Source organism: Protobothrops mucrosquamatus, unplaced genomic scaffold (genome assembly GCF_001527695.2).
Source record: "Protobothrops mucrosquamatus isolate PMUCROS unplaced genomic scaffold, P.Mucros_1.0 scaffold135, whole genome shotgun sequence".
Taxonomy (NCBI): domain Eukaryota; kingdom Metazoa; phylum Chordata; class Lepidosauria; order Squamata; family Viperidae; genus Protobothrops; species Protobothrops mucrosquamatus.
This window is the reverse complement of record NW_015386502.1, coordinates 384600-407710: the sequence shown is the minus strand read 5'-3', so window position 1 is coordinate 407710 and position 23111 is coordinate 384600. Positions and strand designations below refer to the sequence as shown.

Sequence of the window (23111 nt, the reverse complement as noted above, 5' to 3'; positions counted from 1 at the left end):
GAGATACTGGCATTCTTCAGTCACTCTGGATTTCAACTTCTATAAGCCAGATAAAAGTAGCTGGGGGCTGGTATTTCAGGCATTACCGTTTAAACATCTGAGGGACATCAAATTGCTGGTCAGAAAGGAATTATTTTGGAACTAATACTGGATATTTTTAATATAGTTTACTTGCCTTTAAGAAAAATGCAGTTGATATTTTGATGTTTTCTTTTTTTTTTTCTTGCCTTCCTGCTCAACCAAATATGTGACATGATCTAAGCTATCTATTAAATAAATAAAAGTTTCCATTGATTGCTCAACTAATTGACTAGACTAGCCTAGAGATGGGGGAGAAATATATTCCTCCAACACAGTTAGATGAACAGCAGTGCAGCTTAATTTCATATTTTGTACAAATAAAAATTCACTCAAGGTTTAACAGGCATCAAATTGTCCATCCTTTTTCACCCACTGATCATTTTCCTAATATATTAGAGAAAATCATTTACATTAATACACATATGCATCCATGTACACAGACATAAAGGAAAATACACAGACAAAAAATGTCAAATAATCTGTCATGTAATCTTTATAAAATTGGGAGAAGGGAGATCTGAGACTGATACAAATTAAGACAAAACAAAGATAGAAAAAAAAATAAAAATGAGATATTGATGACATACAATGTATCTTTCAAGTCCATATTTTGCATTTATCTTTGTTTTTTACATACATTAACTTTTAAATTAAGGAATATGCTTTACTTTAATACACTTTACATTACTGCATAATATTTAAATATTTTCTATTACATATTTGCTTTTGCTATTGTATTCTAAGCCTAATTACCATAGAGAGAGATTTTATCTGTGACTCAGAAGTCTCACAAATATCCCATCAAAATGGTCACAAAGGCTAAAATATTTTAAATGCATGGTGTTTACATATCTTATTCTCTTTTTAAATTGTAATAAAAATATAATATGCACAATCAACAGAAATTAGAGGAATAAATATTGAAAGAAAAGGAATGATAGCATACTGAGTGACTGAAAGATATGAATGGGAGAAGGAAGGGAGGCAGGGAGGCAGAGAGACAAATAAAAATCAAAGTCTTTACATTTATGGAATCTGCATGTTAAGTTATAGACATCAAGCAGAATCAACACATAGACATGCTTGATGCTTTTTCGGTGTTCATCTCTCAAAATGGGTATGGAGCCATTTGCCCAGCCCTGGTCTAATTCCATTATAGAACAGTGTTTCTTGCAATATCACTTCCTGGTAAAGAGAGGAAAGAAGATTATTATTTTTAGCTCTAATTTTATTACCTAAAAATAGATATTAAGTAAAATCTGGACTCCTGTGTCAAAGGTGGTGCTTTAAACACTATTTAATCCTTACATCTATCTGTTCTCTCTCTCTCTCTCTCTCTCTCTCTCTCTCTCTCTCTCTCTCTCTCTCTCTCTCTCTCTCTCTTTGTGTGTGTATGTGTGTGCGCGTGCGTGTGAGATGCTTCAAAAGTGAATTGGAAGAAGTGATTTGTGTTCACCAACTCTCTGCTGTTTAGGAAAGCATCCCATTTTCTTTTCAAGCTTCTCTGTGAACTTGGAAAAACATATTTGGAGTGTGAGCCAGTACCCAGTAATATTTATATCATCTTCTTATTCACAAATAGACTTTTTTTTGCTGAAACACTCATTTCCCCCACTTGCATTATATGAAATGGGGCATTTGTGCAGTACTATTTTTAAGACAGATGCCTTAAATTTTTCTGTGTTCAAAAACAGCTCCTTTAAAAGAGACTTCTGTAAACTAAATAAATGTATATTTTCATTTGTTGAACCATTACATATATCAAACTTATGCAAACTTTTAATTATGGCGCAATGCAGTATTGCAAGCTAACTTTGCCTATTGCCAGGAGTTTGATCCTGACCAGTTCAAGGTTGACTCATCTTTACAAGGTCAGTAAAATGAGGACCCAAATTGTTGAGAGCAATATGCTGGTATAGTGCTGTAAAGCACTATGGAGCAGTATATAAATCTAAGTGCTGTTGCTATTACATAAATATTTTATTTCCATAATTTATTGGAACTTTAACATTTTGATACTATGTACAAACTACTTCCCCTCCCTCACCCTGCATTGCTCTCTCATACCCCAACCATCCTATCTATCATATCTTTCTTAAGTTACCCAACTCATTTCATGGATATTAGGCCAGGAAACGATGAGCTGGAGAAGGATGTTCCCAGTGGAAATCGCTACTTGTCTACCTTTTTGTGTCTCCATTCCTTTTCTTTTTTGTTCTTAATATATTTAAACTTGAGATCTTCCTGTAAAGAAACACAATACCAATAAAGTGTTTAAATTTTATTTCTCAGTTATTTAGCCTTTGGTGACCTAATTTCAAGAACTCCTTAATTTTATAATCCTTCCAAGATTTCATGAATCAATTTATATATTTTTACTTAGAATAACCTATTTAAAAACAAGTCATGGTATATTGTCACTGCAGGGCACATTATAACTGAATAATTGTTCCTTAATAAGAATAATGGTACCCTTATTAAATGGATAGTACCAAAGCATAGACATATGTTTTCTTCAGAAGACCCAGCAATTCTGAATTACTGCTTTTTTTTTACTTCATCAGTAAGGCAGAAAGAATTATTTTTTGTTGATAAAAGCAAAATGGAGAGATAAATTGTGGAGAGATATACATATATATATATACTTAGTGTAGTAATATGTATTTATGGTGTTAAATTAAACTTTTTTATATTTACCAAAGAATAAACTAGACTGTACTTTAAGAAGTACTTCTAAAATATTTTAAACTTTTACTACTATGAATAGACAAAAGAGTAAACTATTGTGAATGATCTGCTTGCAGAAAAAGCAAGAAAATTATATACTGTTACTGTGAAGGAAGTATGAAGGAAATTTTAGTTTGAATATGTAACATAGATTTATTTAAGAAAATGCACTATTGATATAGTGCGTAACCATAATTGATAAAATCTGTTTTTGAGATGAAAACTATTGTTTTTTAATTTTTTAAAATTTTAAATTAAATAGCAACAGAAAAAGACAAAACAAATAAAATTATGATGTAAATGCATATATTCTCAATGAAAATACAATGCATAAATGTATTTAAAAGATAAAAAAACAAAGTATATAATTTTAACAGTTAACCCTTACAATTCAATTAACCCTTACAATTCTGTATATATATTTATCTAATGTAAATATTCAAGTGCATATATATTTATTTCTAATTCACTTATGTAACTAACATTCTTTTTCACCTACTGTATTTTGTATAAATGTCCCATATTTCATTATACTTGTTCATTCAAATTCCAAATCTCTAGGCTTCTAGGTGGCAAGCATAATCAGGTTTTAATCATTTATCTTTCCAATGCTACAGTGTAAAACCTATGTAGTAGTGCTATTCTTCTCGTGTTCAGTTCTTGGATGCACACCTCTTTCCCGGATGGAGGAAAAAAATACACAATTTGCAAACTGTCACACAGTGGAAAGGGTGATCAGTGTTGCTAAGGAACTAGCAGCAGCTGGGAGTTAGAAAATGACAAATGGGAAAAGAAAAGAAGCTGGGAAAAGCAGAAACTTACAAGGTCAGCCACTTTAAGCTCAACTAATGCCAGTCGCAGGCCACTTTAATGGAAAACAGAATGTTCAGAATTTCAGAGTGAATTAATTCCGATGACAACTGGGTAAATAAGGACATTTGTGCAATGCTTTTGAATACAAATCTCATTCATCAACTATAATTTTATCATTGCTACCTCCCCCTCCTATGCAAATATGATTACTAATCCTGCCACCTACACACACCCATACCCAACATGCTATTCTCTTTCACAATAAGCCACATTATGTGAAGCACAGAAAATGAATAAGAAATAGTAAGGGCAAAATTAAAGAGATGAAGGGAAGAAAAGGAATATAGCTGAACAGTTTGTATTGATTCCATTCACTATACCTCTCCATATCTTTCCACTTTTGTAAACCATCCATGCTTTCAAAAATCTACACAACTCTTCCCCTTTGCCCTTTAAAATTTACACCTGTCCTTTTGGGAGGGGGTCACATTGATCCATTCCAGCCATGATTTTCTTAGTCTTCCCCTTTCCTTTTATCCATTCATACTTCATGTATTTATTGTGTGATTTGATCCTAATTCATTTCTCTTATGCTTTTGTTTATTGATTTTTTCCCTACATTATGGTTGTCACCCAACATTACATAATGTAGACAGTTGTATAAATCTAATAAATTAATAAAACTTTCATTCTGTTGCTCACTTTAGTATTCAATCCGCATTCTTTTAAATACCCATCATTTCTGATACTATTCTTTCTTGTCAATAGCACACACTTTTTTAAGTAGTTATCCTCTTTGTTATGAGGATCAATGGCTATGACAGTCATGGAACCAAAAGTTTCTAGTCCTGTTTGGCTGCCTCTGATTAAATAGATGGCTTCCCTGTACAGTTGGTTGGCCCCTGTGAGATTAGACTATTGGAATACATAGACCAATCCAGTGAGGCACTGCTTATGTTCTTATGGTTCCCTGATATAAGCAACACTTATTTCTATCTAACAAGGTAAGTAGAGGAAACTCTTACACATGATCATATTTGGTTCTTTGGACAAGCATTCATTCTTTGCAACAAACAAGTTACTAATCACATTTTTTTATGTCAGCATTGACATGTCTTAAATGAAACTAGGAAGATTACACAGCCAAATTAATTCTCTACAGGTTAACATATACATTGGATTAACTCAAGTGCTGGCGGAGATAGTTGTCCAGGCAATGGGGAAAAAGGAATAGCAGGGAAAGGTAGTTTGTAAATTGGCATTTAAACTAGTTAGCAAACAAAATCCATGAAATCTAAACATTTATTGAAGGATTTTATAAGTAACTTGTTTAACTAGAGTAACTATATTGATTTTATTTGGAATTCTGGGAATGATTATTGCCTTCCCTTGTTTTCTCTACCTATCCTTTTCATATCTTTATAAAATATTTACATATTTAGAGATTTAGCTTGATAGTGTAAGGCAGCGGTCTCCAACCTTTCCAATTTTGTGAACTGGTGGAGTGGAGATGGTTCCTCATGAGCATCTGGAGAGCCTACGCATGCACACAGCTCCATTTGCACAAGCAGCAGGCATGTGTGCCCATTGCTCACACAAATGGAGCTGCATGTCCACGCTCTCCCACCATGGACTGGTAGTGGGCCGCAGCCCAGGGGTTGGGGACCCCTGGTATAAGGTAATGGTTACAATAATGGATTAGCACTTGTGAGAACAAGATTCTAGCTTATCTTTAACCATGGAATCTCACCGGTGACTGGCGATCAGTCTCTCTCAGTCTTTCAGTACAAACTACCATACATAGTTGTTGCAGAGAAAAATAGGAGGAGTTAATGTAGACCTGGGCATTTTCACAGCCTTTAGGCCACATTTGGTCCTTTGGCTGTCCCTGTCCAGCCAGTGTGAGGTCAATCAGAAATTAGAAATCAAATGTAAATAAGATGTATCATGTATTCTTACCAATAGCAGCTAATCAAAACCATAAAATTTACTGTTTTTATGAAATGATAAAATTAATATTAGCAGAATTAAATTCAACTTATTGATTTGGCCCTGTACAGCAGCCCAAATTTCTCATATGGCCTTTTGAGAAAATTAATTGTCCACTGCTGAGCTAAGGTGATATCTATTTCCTAGAATTCCTAAGAAGGAAAGCAAGAAAGAAAGAACATGGTTAAACAACCAGGTATGAATTGCCAAAATCCACTGAACATCAGCAATGAAATAATAATCGTAAAAAGAATTAAAATACTACCCAACTTACAGCAATTCTGGGCAGTATAGAAATTGTTAAAAACATTTAAAAACAAGAAAACAGCACAAAATAAAAAGAACAAAAATGGTAGAGATAACAACACATGGGAACAAAAAAAGAAGACAAAGAAGCTTCAAATAAAGAAAACTCCAATTCTGTCACTTTCTAGTGGCCAGAATTTTGCAGCCCAGAAATGGAAGCCCTAACTAAAGTAATAATAATATTGTCAATAAAATTTGTAAGCCTGATGCTTCCTTGTCTGCTTAATAAATTCATAATGCAGGATCACTGTGAATGACTTTGAATATAGTCTGTCTTATCCTAAATTACTCCTGAACTCCCCCACACACACATCAAAAATTAGTATTCACGTGGTTTTCCCTATTGCATCCTTAAAAGTAATAAAAATATTGAAGAAAAGGAGGGGAATATTAATTTTAAGCTTTTAAAATATATATGCATTAATTCTACATTAAAATCTTAATGAAATTATAAAATGCATAAATCCCAATGGAAAAATTCAAATGCTACAGCATGTAAAATTACTTTCCACCACAGGCATTTCTAGCACTTCAAGACAATTCCTAATAGCCACAGAACAACCATTAGTCACTCAAAGCAATACAACCATGCTTCAGTTTTCTAACAGATACAAAAAAAGACAATACTTAAGCAATTTAAAAAAAAAAAAAAAAAAAACTTCCACTAGGTAAGAATTCAATCTTTCATTTTAAAGGGTAAAATGGCTTCAATAATAAGTGAGATTTGATGCACTGAAAGAAACAATGGCTACAATTCTAAACCATTTTCAAATATTTCTTCCTGATATTCCTAACAGATACTTATTAAATTCTGAAATCTCTGCTTTTCATCCTCTAACTCCTTCTAAACATCCCCAGAACAGAAGGCAATGGCCCTTCCAATCCAAGCAATTAAAAAAGCAAATTTATTTTTGCGTACATCATATTTTTCATGCAATATGATCCGTAATGAATGAAAGTCTTCTCAAGATCGAGAGTTTGACATTTCTTTGAGTAGTTTCATACGGGTCAAGGATTCTGCACAGCATAACACCATAATGGTTGCCATGGTAGCAGCTTATCAGCCAATTTCTAATTGCTCATGACCCTGAGAAATGCCAGCTTGTGCTGGTATAGCTGCTATTTGGGGCTTGAATCCAGCAGAACACCTACCAAATGGAGAAGGGTGGTAGGAAGAGATAATACCTCAAGTTGCGCCAACCAGGAACTTGGATTTCTACCCATTCTTGCTGGCTGCATACAGTGGCAGCTCTTGAAATATCTTGAAACATAATTTTGAGGAAGTTCTAAGAAGCAGTTTTAGGAGAAGCTGAAATTCAGGCAAGGTTAGAAAACCTTTCTCCGTAAACAGGATCCAAATCTTGATAGCATGTATCAGTACATGCTTATCTTGATAGCATGTATCAGTACAATTTACAGCAGTGAGCAATCTGAGGAGCGTTAGCAATATACTTTACTATGTAATCTGAAATATATTTTTAAAAGGCCAACACAGACCTTTTACTGGCTGCTGGAAACCAAAAGATTGTGGATTTTTTAGTAAACCCATCACAGATTTTCTCTCTTCACCCCCACCCCATCTCTGTTACAATGGTTCTGTAAGAAATCTCAGTATATCTTTGGCATAAATTTGAAGTTTATAATATGGAGAGAGAGAAGAGAGAGATGTATAGCATTCCATAACTGTTTTAATAAAATGCCATTATTTTTCACATACTGCACGTGTGATCCATTCAGCTCAGATAAATATAATTTGGCATAACTCAACCCAATCCTATATTATTTTATGAGATCAGTTTATTGGCATATTGCTGACAATCAATTTCTTCCTTGTTCGTTTTAAATTAGCATTTGATATATAGCAGAATTTCTTAATTGTAAAGTTGTAGGCCCCACAAAGAAATGGCTCACTTGTAAAATACTTCCATTCAAGACCACCTGAATGAAAAAAAGCTGTATTTTTCCATATCCATGCATTCCTTGCTGTTCAGAAACATTCATATCATCATTGTGTCAATTGCATGATCCCTCAAACAATGTCTTAGCATCTTTTTCCTACTTACTTTGCAAGCTAAAAAAAAGTGAAAATTATTACGCCTTATTCCAAGCTGGCACATGTTCTGGAAAAACTAAAATTCCATCAACCTCAGTCCACACAAACTGGACATCAATTGCTTGATTTTCCATTTCCTCCATCTCCTCCTCCTCACTCTACAGTCAATTCCATTTTGTGTGCATTTGTCTAGTTCCATGCAATATACTGTATACACACACACACACACATATACACATATACATATACACATACCTACATACAAAGAGAGAAAGTGAGCTGCATAATTATTTTTTCCCTTGTAAGGCTTGCAACAGTGAGTTAAGTTAGATTAAGGTAAGAATACCCAGACACAGAGAAACAAAGAGACTGCATACAGAATGCCACAGAAGTCCAAAGCAAATATTTGTACCAGTTTCAAAAATACTACAGGTCATTGACTAAGCCAGGGGTTCCCAACCCCCGGGCCGTGGACTAGTACCGGGCCACAGCATGCCAGCAACCGGTCCGCACAAACAAGCAAAGCCCCACCTGTGGGATGCAGGCAGCACACAAAACCACACCCCCTCCGATCCACAGAAAAACCTCTCTCCACGGAACCGGTCCCTGGTGCCCAAAAGTTTGGAGACCTCTGGACTAAGCTCTTGAAAACTGTCTATAATGTAAAATCCTGAAAAATGGAATATATGTCTGTATATTACTGCTTTTTCTTTTTGCAAATAATTAGACATTTATACTTCCAATCTGAAAACTGTACCTAGTGCTACAAAAATGACTTAATTTGCTTTAGATTGTTCCAAAATAAGCTTGCCCAAATAAGAAAAGGATCATGAAAATTGAAATTCTACTCTTCCATTTCCTTTTCTAATATAACAAGACATAATCTGCAGATACCTTAGATAGAAGGAACAGATGAAACATACTTGATTTCAAAATAAAGTGTACAAAGGTTATCAGCTATCTTCTTGAAATATGTTTCATTGTCTTAAAAGGATATTAAAATATATATTTTAAATATCCTTAACTCCTTTTTTTGCTTTGTTTAAGCAGAACAAGCTTAAATTTGCTGGGTAGCTAGAATTAATTGCAGCAAACCTATTCTTATCATGAATAAAACTTGTTGCACATTTTTGAAAGATGTTTTAATGGATCTTAATTAGACCAAGGATTTATTTATTTAGTGTATGGCATTAGAGCAAGGAAGGAATATTGATAAGGATACCAACTTGAGGTTGGTACTACTAAACATTCCACCACTGATCTAGAGGTTAAAAATGGTAAGAATTATTAATTCACTGACTTTTTATATCAAAGACAGCACTTGTTAAGAAGTAAACTAGTTATGGCAGATCAGAAAACCTATTTGGAGAAGTGTGAACAAACTGAGAAGTCAGAGTCAGTGGTAATATTAAAGGAAAAGAAGCTTCTCCAAGGATAATTTGATTTTGATTTTGATTTTGATTTTATTAAATTTATACCCCGCCCTTCTCCCGGAGGACTCAGGGCGGCTTACAGCCAGTTTAAAACAATGATATAATACAATACAAAATTTAAAAAGATTAAAAATAACTATTTAAATTTGGCCGCTTCTACTAAAAATTTAATTTAAAACCCCTTTAAAATACCCCTAGGCCANTTAAGGGCGCGGCGGAAGGAGGGGAGATCCGGGATCACCCGGATCTCTGGGGGCAGCTCGTTCCAGAGGGTGGGTGCTCCGACAGAGAAGGCTCTCCCCCTGGGGGTCGCCAGCCGACACTGTCTGGCTGACGGCACCCTGAGGAGGCCCTCTCTGTGGGAGCGTATCGGCCGGTGGGAGGCAATCTGTGGCAGAAGGCTCACTAAGGAGACCATATTGAATATCTTATGTTTTATTTTTAATCAAATCCTGCTTTAGCCTTCTGAAAAGGGTACATAAGGGAACTGCTCTTTTCCTTTAATCCAAGCATTGCCAGTATGTATTCTTCACCTGGGGAAACTAATAGATACAAGGAACTGATTTGGATTAAGAAAGCACAGATACATATACAAAGGCTAGGCAAAAGAGGCAGAACCAGAGCATTAAAGTGGCGTTTCTCCTTTATTGCCATAGACAGCTACACAATAGATAGTCCTTGACATACAACCATTCATATAGCAACCATTTGAAGTTATAACAGTGCTGAAAAAAGTGACTAATGATCAGTCCCCACTCTTATGACTGTCACAGGATGCCCACAGTCATTGGATAAAATTTGGGACACTTGGCAACTGGCATGTATTTAAAATCATTGCAGCATTCTGGGCTCATGTGTTCACCATTTGCAACCTCTGCATCTGGCTCCCAACAAGTAACATCAGTGGGGGAAGCTGGATTCACTTAGTGACTGTGTGATTCACTCAACAACAGCATTGCTGGCTGGGGAATTCTGGCAGTTGAAGTCCACACATCTGAAAGCTGCTAGCGTTGAAAAACATTGAACTAAACTATCAACTAAACTTAGAAATGTACTGAGAGCAATTAAAACGTTGAAAAATTTAAAAGGTTAAATTAAATTAAAATTTAAAAAATACTGTAATTTAAATTAAATTGTTAAAATTTATTGAGAGCAATTAAAATGCAGTAATTTAACTTTTTTTAAATCTATTTCTAAGTCCAATCAGTAGCTTCCAACTTAAGGATGCTGCAATGATAAGGGGTGGTGGTGGTACAGAAGCAGTACAGTATCTTGAACTTGGAAGACAGAGAAGGAAAAAATAATTACTATTTCATCACAGTTAAGCAAAAATAATGTTGTATTCTTGCATATATCTTAACTATCAATTTCTATTCATTATAGAATAGAATTATTCATTATAGTTTTTGTGGTAAATAATAGCTTTCAATGTTGTTCTGAATTTGAATCAAATTGGCAGCCACAATTATCCATAGTGCAAATATAGGATCCAATCATGCATACTGAAATTCTTTCAGAACAGATGATCCATGTTTCCTTTATTCATTTTTTAAAAAATAAGGAATGCTATTTTATTTTCCATTCAAGAAATACTAAAAGATCTTAACTGGATAAGAAAGTTAAGTGTGTGTACTTGTACTTCCAGCTTATGCTAAATGTACTTTCTATCTTGGTAACAGAAAGAGAAGCAGAAAGGGTCATTTTATCCCACGGCTAGAATACTGGACTATTAACTTTCTTTTCCGTCACCATGGCAACATCAGAGGTTGAAAAAATGTTTTTTTTCCATTATTCCTCTTAATCCTTGTTGCTTCCTTCCCTCCCTCCTTCAACTAAATAATCTAATATTTGAATTTCCTAACTGTAATGGACTTCCTGTTGGGTTCTGGTGCTAAAATATTTATTTGGGAGTTAGTTTCACTAAAACAGTTACTACAGTCCAACACATAGTTAAGCACACTTAAACTCATTAATGTCAACAGCCAACACTGTGCCAGATGGCTGGCTTGTGGCCAATTTGTTAAAAATTAAAGTGATGGTTGTCACTCAAATGACATTTGTGATCATATTAAAATAGGAAGAAACATGTTTTCTGCCAAGAGGAAGCTCAGGCCAAGAATTAATTCATTTTTGGTTGCGTACGATGCTCACATGCACTGTTTATTTTAGGAATGATGTAGTTCACATCAAGAGAAGGAATAACGCTGTGTCATTTTTCAGGAACAATGTTTTAAGGTGTCTTTATTCATTACAGGCAGTCCTTGACTTACATCAGTTTATTTAGTGACCATTCAAAGTTACAATGGCACTGAAAAAAGTGACTTATATTTGTGGTCACATGATCAAAATTCGGATGCTTGGCAACTGACTCATATTTATGACAGTTGCAGTGTCCTGGGGTCATGTGATTGCCTTTTGTGACCTTCTGACAAACAAAGTCAATGGGGAAGCCAGATTCACTTAACAAGCCTGGCAAGAAAGATCATAAAATGGGGCAAAACTTAACAACTGCATGATTCACTTAACAACTTGGCAAGAAAGGTCAGCAGCATAACTTTGGGGCTCAATTGTGGTTGTAAATCAAGGACTACCTGTGTAAGACAACCCTACCCAACCTCATTCCAAAAAATTACTGGCACCAATATATATTCACCTTGCTGGAAAAAAGTTCCAAAACTGGTTATCTTTACTTCAAAAAGGATTAGCAATAGCATAGAAAGCAAGTTATAAAACTATTTGTATTGGGAGATAGATGTTTTGTTTTTATTTCAATTTGCCATCCGTGTCTGTCTGTGTTTTTATCTGCCTATCATCTATCTATCTATCTATCTATCTATCTATCTATCTATCTATCTATCTATCTATCTATCTATCTATCTATCTATCTATCTATCTATCTATCACTGTTCTATAATGCTCACAAAGAGTGTGCTTGAGGAGTAGGTGGCAAGAAGACTCTAGATTATTGCTTCTATCTGGAGCAATGCAGCCCCATCAGATCAAAGATGGTATTGAAAATTTATCAGCATGGCCCTAATGATGAACCTTAGAGTCCCCTTTACTGAAAAGGGAAAGATGACCCTAAACACAGTTGTCAGACATTGCTCTGTGGACACAATAAGAGCATAGAAATACTTATATTTCACCACTCTTACCACAACAAGATAGATCTTAATAGTGGCTGGAACATGATCAATCAGATTCATCCCTCAGCTTCCTCCATGGCACTCTAGATGTCTCTTGACCCGTTTCAACTCCCTTAACTCATCTGTAAACATAGGGAATGCTGAGCATGATGGAATGAGAGAGGTCACATGACCCTGTCCAAAGCCTTCATTATTTTCTTATTCCAGGTAGTAGCCAGGGCCTCAGCAGGGCCATGCAGCAGAACCTCAGGAACATGTCCCAACTCCCTTTGGAACCTCACCAGGTCCATAAGTCACCAGGAGCAGACCAATCAAATAGGTCCTGCCTCCCTGCAAAGGGGAAAGTATGGGGAAATCTCAAAATAATCAGGGCATGATCTGAGCATGACAGAGGGGACAGGGCAAGTTCCCCCCTTGGATCATATTACCACTGCTCTGACAATGTGTGACCACTATTCCAAATTGGGTCCTGAATAATCTGAGATAAGCCTATGGCTGCCATGGTAGCCATAAATTTCCAAGCTGCTTCTGAAATAAATTTACTTTATTTAATATATCTTCATTCAATTAAATAGGTTTACTTCTCTAAGTAAGTGGATAAAAGATTTCAGTCCATATTATGCAACAACCTTTTAGAGTACTTAAGAATTTGCTAATTATAAGGAAGACTTTCTGAAATTTGCAAATACATTTAATTTGACCTTAATTAAAGTCAAACTTTCTCTGGTTTTCCACTTTGAATAATACTATGAAAGTTCTCATTATGGTGGAAAATGAATTCCAATTCAACAGTTTAGCTGATTAGTTGCAAAGTGTATTGTGGCATACTTATAAATATTCATATACTCTATTTCTATATTTAGTGGGTTTCCTTAGAATAGATTTAGTCTATATTTAAAACTTCTTGAGCATGAAAAAGGACCATTTCCTCATAACCAGTCATGTAATCCACCATTTAAAAGTTTAGCAATAAAATAATATTTCCAAAGCGACTAGACATAAGACAGGGGAAAATATATGATTTAAGGAAAAAAGTACATTGTCTTGTGCTGGCCTCAGGATATACACAATATGATCAAGGAATTAGTCTTGCTTCTAGTACAAGATACAATGGTTATTCCCCAAGTGATCTTAGATTATATAAATTCTACTCTATCATGAAACATATGGAAAAATCTAGGTGAGAAAACTGATCTGTATCCAAGATGTAGAAAGAATGCTGTAAATCTAGTTTTGTAAGTCTATACTGGCAGAAGAAATATGAGAAGATAGTTCAGATGAGAAGATGCAATAAAAGATTGCAAGTACTGATGTTATGTATTGATGTTAACACTTTCCAAATGTTGTGATATAGTTTCCTACCCAAGTCCATATATCTTTAAGACAAAGCACATACAGAAATTTGTAAATTAGTAAAAGATTAAACTAGCAAACTATTTCATATATCAGAGAGAATATAAACCAAATTTATACTGTTACAGTAAAAGAAATAAGACAAAAGAGAGAGAGAAATGAACAAGAAGAATATGAATTTGAAATCACTGAAGATTTGAAAGAACAAGAAACTGAAGCCTGAAGATTTATTGAACCGTAGATGTGATCAAGCTTAACATCTGAGAAATCACAGTTTCTGTTGTTAGTTTCTCATGACCATATATCCCTCCTGTTTTATTTCCCTACAAATTGTTGAATTTTTAAAAATAACAAACATTTAAAGTGAAATGCAGATTTTAAATACCTATTGTTATATTGTTTTTCCAAAAATATGCATTTATAAGTAGTTGTTTGCATATCTTTATTTTTTTTCCTACTATAAAGTAATACAACCAGTTATATTCATCCAATCATTTTCTCCCTGCAATAACTGTTCTCAAGGTCTCAAGAAAGAACTTTTGGATTCATACTGAATAGCATTTTCTGGTCTTTTAAGGAGTCAAAATGAGAATCAACCCAGGGTAAACTTCCCTTTTCTCTTCAGATTCTACATTTAAATAGCCTTCTAAAGATATTTGATGATTTCAAATACTGGCTATTTGGCACATGTAACACAAGTACTCTGTGAGTTGCATTGGTTGCCAGGGTGCTTCTGGATGCAATTCAGGGTGCTGTTTGTCATTTTTAAAGCTCTTTCTGGCTTTGAATGGGTTACTTAGGGACCATCTCTCCTTAATTGTTTCTATCTATCTGATTTGGTCATGCGGGATGGGCATGCTTCACATCCTGTCGGCTAAGTTGGTAGAACTTAGAAGATGTATCTTCTCTGCCATTGTGCCTCACTATGGAACATTCTTCCTCTGGAGATCAGGATAGCCCTGACCATGCTTGCCATTTGTAAATCCCTAAAGACTATCTAGGGTCTATCTAGGGTCTAAGGCTCCAAATGTATTCAGGGACCCATTTCATAGTTATATTGATAATTATGGAATATATTTTCTCAGCTCCTGTGTTTTTTTAGTTTGTATTATTGCAATTGCTTTTACTTTATTTTAATTTTGTTTACCACCCAGAGTCACTTGTTGAGATTGGTGGTCATAAAATTAAATGAATGAATGAATGAATGAATGAATGAATGAATGAATTTCAATCTGTAAATTGTTGTAGAAACTGGTTTATATATCCTTGACTAAAGTACAGATTCAAACTAAACATTTTTGCACTTCTCCAGATGTTTTGGGTAACTGTTTTACAAACTATGCCCATTGACCATCTGGCTAGCCTCATTGGCAGTTATAGTTCAAGATATCTAGAGAGGTTCACAATGTATATTTTCTTATTTCTGTTCCTTCAAAATGAAGAACGCCTATAAAGTTATTGTTTTAGAAGAGAATTTTATTGTATTTTTCTTTTAATTCAAAAGTTGATATTTTCTATATTTCCACATAATCTTTGAGTAAATGAAAAGTGCTATGATATAATAAAATGTTCTCATTTTGTATCCTCTAAACTAACAGATACTTGATGATCTCAGTTCACTAATAAATGGAGTCAGTATGTTTATTTTCCTCAACAATTTTAAATGTGTACACAATTTTAAGAATATATCACTCTTACAGTCTGGGATATGTCAAGATTCACATAAAGCCAAATAAAATATCCTCCACCCTGCTTCATAATTTGACAAGTCCAAAACACATCCTACACACAGCAGCTGAATGCCTTGAATTCATCACAGTTCTTCAGTATGTTGAAAAACGGGTTCATCAATTTCAATTCCAGAGTATTGTTGAGTATTTTTTAGGCATTCAAAATACTAGAATGTAAAACACAACACATAGACTACAAATACAAGCTTGTTTACAATGATAAATATTATGATAAATAAAAAACTGTTTGCTTAATTACAAAAGCATTACATTTTATTGAATTATACAGTATTTAAGTAGAATATGAATATTTGATGGCATGGAAGTTGTGGGCGCTTAAATAAAATGCAGCTTACAACATTTTAGTTTCTGCAGCAAAATTATGCAGTAAAATCTACTAATTTTCCCATCCCAGCATAGTTTTATACATAAATCAGCACCATAACGCCCCCTTCTTGGCCTTTTCTTAGTTATATATCCCCAAACATTGTTATATTTTCTTTATTTTGTATTGGTTTAGGGTTTAAATTTCTTTTTTTTCCAGAAGAAAAACTTTTTATTTAAGAACAGAACCTCTGCTGGATTAGATTTAAAGTCTACCTAGACCAGTTTTCTATTTCCACAACGACCTTTTCAGATATCCAGAGAAATCCTGTTTGTTGCTTCAATTGATTCAAGTATTTCATTGATATCCAGAGGCACTGTATTTTTGTTCTTGATAGAATAATGAAGTTGTCATGACAAGCTGTTTTGATTGTTTCATGATCCATTCATTCATTTCACTTCCCCTTTAAAATCCTCCATATCAGGCTAAGGAGCATAATCCCTGATAAAATATGCCATTTTTCCCAATTTAATGTTTTCTACAGTATGTGCTGGGCAGAGCAGTATCGTAACATCTCTTGCTTGGTATAAAACTTTCACTATTCAGCTTAATTTGATGCTTCTTATTATATATTGTATTACTATTCTGTCACTTAATAGTGTCAATTGGAAAAGAAAACACTAAATCTACTCATTTTCCCATCCCAGCATAGTTTTATACATAAATCAGCACCAGAACTCCCACCTTCTTGGCCTTTTCTTAATCATGTATCCCCAAACATTGTTATATTTTCTTGAATTGAATTCAACCTTTTTGTTCTTGCACCTCTTCCTTCCTTGGCTAGTCTGCTATGTTATTCCATTAGCACTTTGTGGAAATATTCCAGGCTCCCTCCACCATGCCTGCCTTTTTCTTTTTGGTTACTTCCAGTTTGCCATGCAATTTTACTGTTTATCACTTTTTTTCTTTGCCTCTCTCTTTTTCAAACTAAGTTAATGTCCTCAGGTTCTAGCTGGATTCACTTCCACATATTTTCACCCTAAAGTTTCTATGCAGTTCTTTAAACCTTGGAATTAGTACTACCACATTTGGGATCCAAAACTCCAGATGACCACAATATAACAGCATAAAGGTAAACAAACTCAGAAATGTTGCTGCTTTCTGATAGTATCCTGAAGTCTTGCAGCTTAGATCTGGAAGCCCTACTGAAATCCATCAAAGTTTCTCTTTTTTACCTGTATTGTTTTGGCTACATAACTTACTTAAGGATTGGTATTTGGAGAATCATTTCACTATTACTATATCAATTACATGTGTGCCCAAAAGCATCTTTGGAAAACTGAATCTGGTAACCTTCTAACATATTTGGGGTTTAATTCAAACCTTGTACTATAGCGCCTGGTGCTTCCTGTATATTTGATTATTCTTTCATGGTTGAAATTGTATTGAAATTGTATTTTATGACTGTTTTTATTGTATGCTACCCAGTGTAGAGTTGGGTGGTCTTATACATGTTTAAATATTTTTTTTAAAAAAAGCTTGGACATTGTAACAATTATCCACATATTTTCCTAGTGTTTCTGGAGTGTGGCATTGTTTACCTTTCTTGTTAAATTGCAAATGTATCTTACTTACAAAAGTGATATTTTCAAATGATGGTTGTACTATTTGTAGAAGGAGCAACTGTATCACTGGATCCAAAGCTGCAATGCAAAGAAAGGAGAACAAAGAATCAATTTTATTTTGTAATAAAGCAGGAGAGAGAAATAGAACCGAGTATTGTCAAAATAATATGGCTACTGAAGTAAAATAAATATTAACAGCAGGGGTATCATTAGAATTGTTCTGGATGGAATTTCAATTTTGTTTTGTTCTCTTTATGTTTTGCCTTATACACTGAAACAGGAATCTCCGAGACCGCCTTCTGCCACAGATTGCCTCTCATCGGCCGGTACGCTCCCACAGAGAGGGTCTCCTCAGGGTGCCGTCAGCCAGACAGTGCCGGCTGGCGACCCCAGGGGGAGGGCCTTCTCTGTTGGAGCCCCCTCCCTATGGAACGAACTACCCCCAGAGATCCGGGTTATTCCGGATCTCCCCTCCTTCCGCCGCGCCCTCAAGACATGGCTATTCCAGCTAGCGGGGCTGGCCTGAGGGGTATTTTAGATTGGATTTTAATTTGATTTTATATTGGGTGTTCACAAAATTTTAAATGAAATGGCAAAATTAATATTTCTTTTAATTGTATTTTAAAATGGTGTTTGTAGGGTTTTTATCTGTTTTTAGCTTGCTGTAAGCCGCCCTGGGTCCGCCAGGAGAAGGGCGGGGTATAAATCGAATAAAATCACAAAAAATCACAAAAAATTCTCAATTTTATGTTGAAAACATTTCTTTAAGCTTGCATTAGGTTCTATATTGAAAAAAAATATTAAAGTTAATTTAACCAAAGTTTTGCAATAGAAGAGACAATATGTAGATCAGGGTTGAACTGTGGAGTCCTTGGTGGTATTTAAGCTTGGTTGTTTGTTTTCGGATATTTCATTCCTAGACTAGGTAAAATCATAGGTGCCAGTGAGTGTGAGGTTTGTTCCCAATTTATATACAGTAGTTTGTTTAATTCTTATAATTTTATTCCAGTCTGGCCTACTTTAAAAAGCTTCTTGAGAGGATAAAATAAAATACAACCGTGTTTGGGCTTTTGAAGGAAGTCCAATGTTATTAAAATCAAAAGGCCCCAATGCTAGGATCTGGATCACCTCTTAAACTTCTTTTTAAATCCCAAGTTTGGTGACCACATTTTACCTGCAAAAGTCTAGCTAACAATAACACAGATCTGCCATCCCCAATTACCAGGTTAATACATGCAACACATCAGCGTTATTAGATTTCACTCAGTTTGCTTGCATGTGTGTATGTGTGTGTAATTGAGTCAATGTTGACTCCTGGTAACTGCCTAGGCAAGTCCCTGCAGGGGTTTTTTTGACAAGGTTTTTGGTAATGGTTTGCCATTACCTGCTACTTTGGGGTGAGAAAGGGTCTGACCTAAGATAGCTTCAAGCTTAAGGCAGAACAAGAATCTTGGTTTCTAGTCTGATACCTTAACCACTATTACAACACTTATATGTTCTGTCTCTAAACCTATTTAGGCTAAAATTATACTGTTATTCTGGCTTTTGTATCAGTTCTGAAAAATTATTCTGTCTCTTAATCCTCTGGAAATTGAAATTTCTTCCAATTTCTAATCTGACTTTTCTTTAGTCTTTGTTCTTATCTATATTATTTATTATTACTATTTTGAATCACTCTTATCTACTTAGGTTTCTAAAACAAAAATGCTGAAGATCAGCCAAAGTTATTTCATATATTGTTGAATTGTAAATGCAACATTTTTATCATGACAACCCACATAGCTCCACACCTCAATGACAGCCCATAAATCCCCCATAGGCATCTCCAAGAACTGAGGGATCCATAAAAATGTACATACAAATTAGGTAAATATGTAACATTTTTGATATACTGAAAAAGCATTCTTGTTTCATTATCATCATGTGTTGTTATTCTCTACTTTCTTTCAGACTAATGACCTGAATATATATATTTATATAGCTTATATCATTCACACACAAATATTTTAATAGTCCTGCATTTGAAAGACAAATAGTATTTTTTTCAATGAATGTTATTTATATCATGTGTTCTTTTTTCCTGATTTCATCACAGAAATGATGCAATCAAAATATAAAGTAAATGATAAAATATGCATTGCAATTTCACAAGGCAGGACAAGAAACAATGGATGGAAAGTGATCAAGGAGAGAAGCAACCTGGAATTAAGGAGAAACTTCCTAACAGTGAGGACAATTAACCAGTGGAACAGCTTGCCATCGGATGTTGTGGGTGCTTCATCACTGGACGTCTTTAAGAAGTAACTATATTGCCATGTTGATTGGCCCAATTATTGGCCCAAGACATTATATTGTCTGAAATGAATCCCCTTTCCATTCCAGATACAAACAGCTATAGTTAGAAATTTCTTCAACACTGACCAAGAAAAATCTTATATTTCATTTAGAACCATCAAGTGGGTTACAGGCTAGTGATGACTAAATGGTACATAGCTTTATTCTTCAGCATAATGTTGTAGCTTATAACCTACCATCTAATTCCCAGAATTTGCAGCAAATGGAGTGATGCAAAAATATAATGCTTCAAGACTGGGTTCTACCAGAGAGGTTTTTCCCATAAAGTGTGAGTAAAATCTAATAGGTTTGGAATTCTCTGCTGTCTCGCATAGAACTCTTGGGCAAAAAGCAACCAAATGCTCCGATTTGGGGCTGCTTCTCTTCCTTGTAGTTGCTGTACAATTATTCTAATCATTACTATGGTTAACTTGCTCAACTAGATGACTGAATCCTGTTCTTTTTTCTTGTATGTTTAATCAGTGGTGGGATTCAAAAATGTGAACAACTGGTTCTCTGTGTGGATGCCGTTTCCAGAGGTTCATTCTGAGCCTGGGGGGAAAAAATAGCTACTGGTTCTGCCGAACTGGTGCGAACTGGCTGAATCCCACCACTGTGTATTTTTCTTTGCATATAAATAGCACTGCCAGACTCTAACCATACAGGCTGCTGTCATTATGTTATGTCTCTTGCATTTGTTAAATGGTAAATTGGTAGCAAATCCACCCTGCTCTTAGAAAATCCACCAGCTTTGAGGAACAGAATTCAAAAGAGCATGAAAAAGAGAAGGAAAGAATACAACATGTTTGTTTGCAGCACAGGGCCCGCAGATCAAGATTCTGCCATATTTTTTTCTCAATTACAGACAAAACTCCTTCTCTCAAAGTCTTGTTTTCAGGAGGTATTTAATAAACTAAATAAGTCTTTACTGACCATTGACAACTGTGCTATATGGCAAAAACGTTGTTAGAATTTGGCCCTAAAAATCAGTGCCTACAAGCTGGAAAATAAAAAAGGAAAAGAACTAAGAGTTTTGATAATTTGCTTTAGCCATTTAGTATTTTCATCTTATTAAGTATTTGTATCTATGCAATATGGAAACAGAACATCTAAATAAACTGTTATGCCTGCATAAAATCTTTGATATTTCATTGTTCACCCTTTCCTCCCAATTTGGCTTCCTTCATCAACCTCAGTTTGCTGCACTAGCAACTACAAATCAATGTATTGATGCTATAGCAACAGCATAGAAAGCAAAATTACTTCTTAAATGAGCAATTACTTAAAACCTTGCTTTCTCCATATTCATCTCCTATAAATAATAATAATAATAATAATAATAATAATAATAATAATAATAATAATAATAATAATAAAAGTTGGAAGGGACCTTGGAGGTCATCTAGTCCAACCCCCTGCTCAGACAGGAAACCCTAAACCATTTTAGACAAATGGCTGTCCAGTCTCTTCTTAAAAACTTCCAGTGTTGGAGCATTCACCACTTCTGGAGGCAGGTTGTTCCACTGGTTAATTGTTCTAACTGTCAGGAAGTTTCTCCTTAGTTCTAGGTTACTTTTCTCCTTGATTAGTTTCCATCCATTGCTTCTTGTCCTGCCTTCAGGCGCCTTGGAAAATAGCTTGACTCCCTCTTCTTTGTGGCAGCCCCTGAGATATTGGAACACTGCTATCATGTCCCCCCTCGTCCTTCTCTTCATTAAACTAGACATACCCAATTCCAGCAGCCTTTTCTTATATACTTTAGCCTCCAGTCCCCTAATCATCTTTGTTGCTCTTCTCTGTACTCTTCCTAGAGTCTCAACATCTTTTTTACATCGTGGTGACCAAAACTGGATGCAGTATTCCAAGTGTGGCCTTACCAAGGCATTGTAAAGTGGTATTAATACTTCACGTGATCTTGATTCTATCCCTCTGTTAATGCAACCCAGCACTGTGTTGGCCTTTTCAGCAGCTGCAGCACACTGCTGGCTCATATTTAAGTGATTGTCCATTAGGACTCCGAGGTCCCTCTCACAGTTACTACTATTGAGCAAGGTACCCTCTATACTATACCTGTACATTTGGTTTTTCTTGCCTAAATGTAGAACCTTACTTTTTTCACCACTGAATTTCATTTTGTTAAATATCGCCCAGTATTCAAGTCTGTCCAGATCCTCCTGTATCCTAAGCCTGTGTTCTGGAGTGTTGGCTATTCCTGCCAGCTTGGTGTCGTCTGCAAATTTGATGATTTCCCCATCTATCCCCTTGTCCAAATCGTTGATGAAGATGTTGAAGAGCACTGGGCCCAGAACAGAGCCCTGGGACACCCCACTACACACTTCCCTCCATGTAGATGCAGTTCCATTGAGGACCACATGCTGAGTATTGCTGGTCAGCCAGCTACGGATCCATCTGGTGGTGATGCTGTCTAACCCACAGTTTTTGGTATATTTTTGTTAACTGCTTATAAAAAACAGCTGTTTGTGGTTACATTAGTTTGGTTTGGTTTGGTTTGGTTTGGTTAGGGTTAGGGTTAGGGTTAGGGTTAGGGTTAGGGTTAGGGTTAGGGTTAGGGTTAGGGTTAGGGTTAGGGTTAGGGTTAGGGTTAGGGTTAGGGTTAGGGTTAGGGTTAGGGTTAGGGTTAGGGTTAGGTTGGATATAAACACTTTTGAATTTAATGGAAACTGAAAGCAACCTTTAATAAAACATACTGAAGGTGCAATCCTTCGCATAATGGAACTTTTCCAGGTATTTTTTTCTTTAAAAATGGAATTAAAAATACTAGAATTTGGAATAAAAATTCAGAATCATGTTTCTGTAATATTGTGATTCACATAATGCTATAAATCGCTCTATTACAGCATACACTGTACGTATAGGTGGGACATCTGGTGAATAAAATATGAAGAAATGAACTCTGCTAACTGTAATATGTACAGTTAAATGGAAAATATATACAGTATATATTGTAGAAATTATCATACACGGTTTTATGTTAGATAGCTTGGTAAGTTTTTTGCAGTAAAAACATTTTATTTCCTAGGGAATAGCTATTTAGGAGTTTTGTTTTTTTCTACAATCATTTCTACTATCTAAAAAAAACAGGAGCCTTATTGTGAAAAAGACATCTGAGTACATATATTATTTCACAGTTGTTCTTTAAAATAAATATATCTGCCAGCTTCATCCATCATATAGA

At 35.1% G+C, this 23111-nt stretch overlaps 1 protein-coding gene across 1 annotated transcript in view; it reads right to left on the bottom strand.

Annotated features, from left to right (window-relative positions):
* Nucleotides 1–1137: 1137 nt before the first annotated feature.
* CNBD1 (cyclic nucleotide binding domain containing 1) overlaps nt 1138–23111 on the bottom strand; it is a 131360-nt gene continuing 109386 nt past the window's right edge. Inside the window, 3 exon segments of the mRNA XM_029283559.1 lie at nt 1138–1266; nt 2266–2325; nt 17592–17659. Coding sequence (XP_029139392.1) covers nt 1138–1266; nt 2266–2325; nt 17592–17659 — 257 coding nt within the window.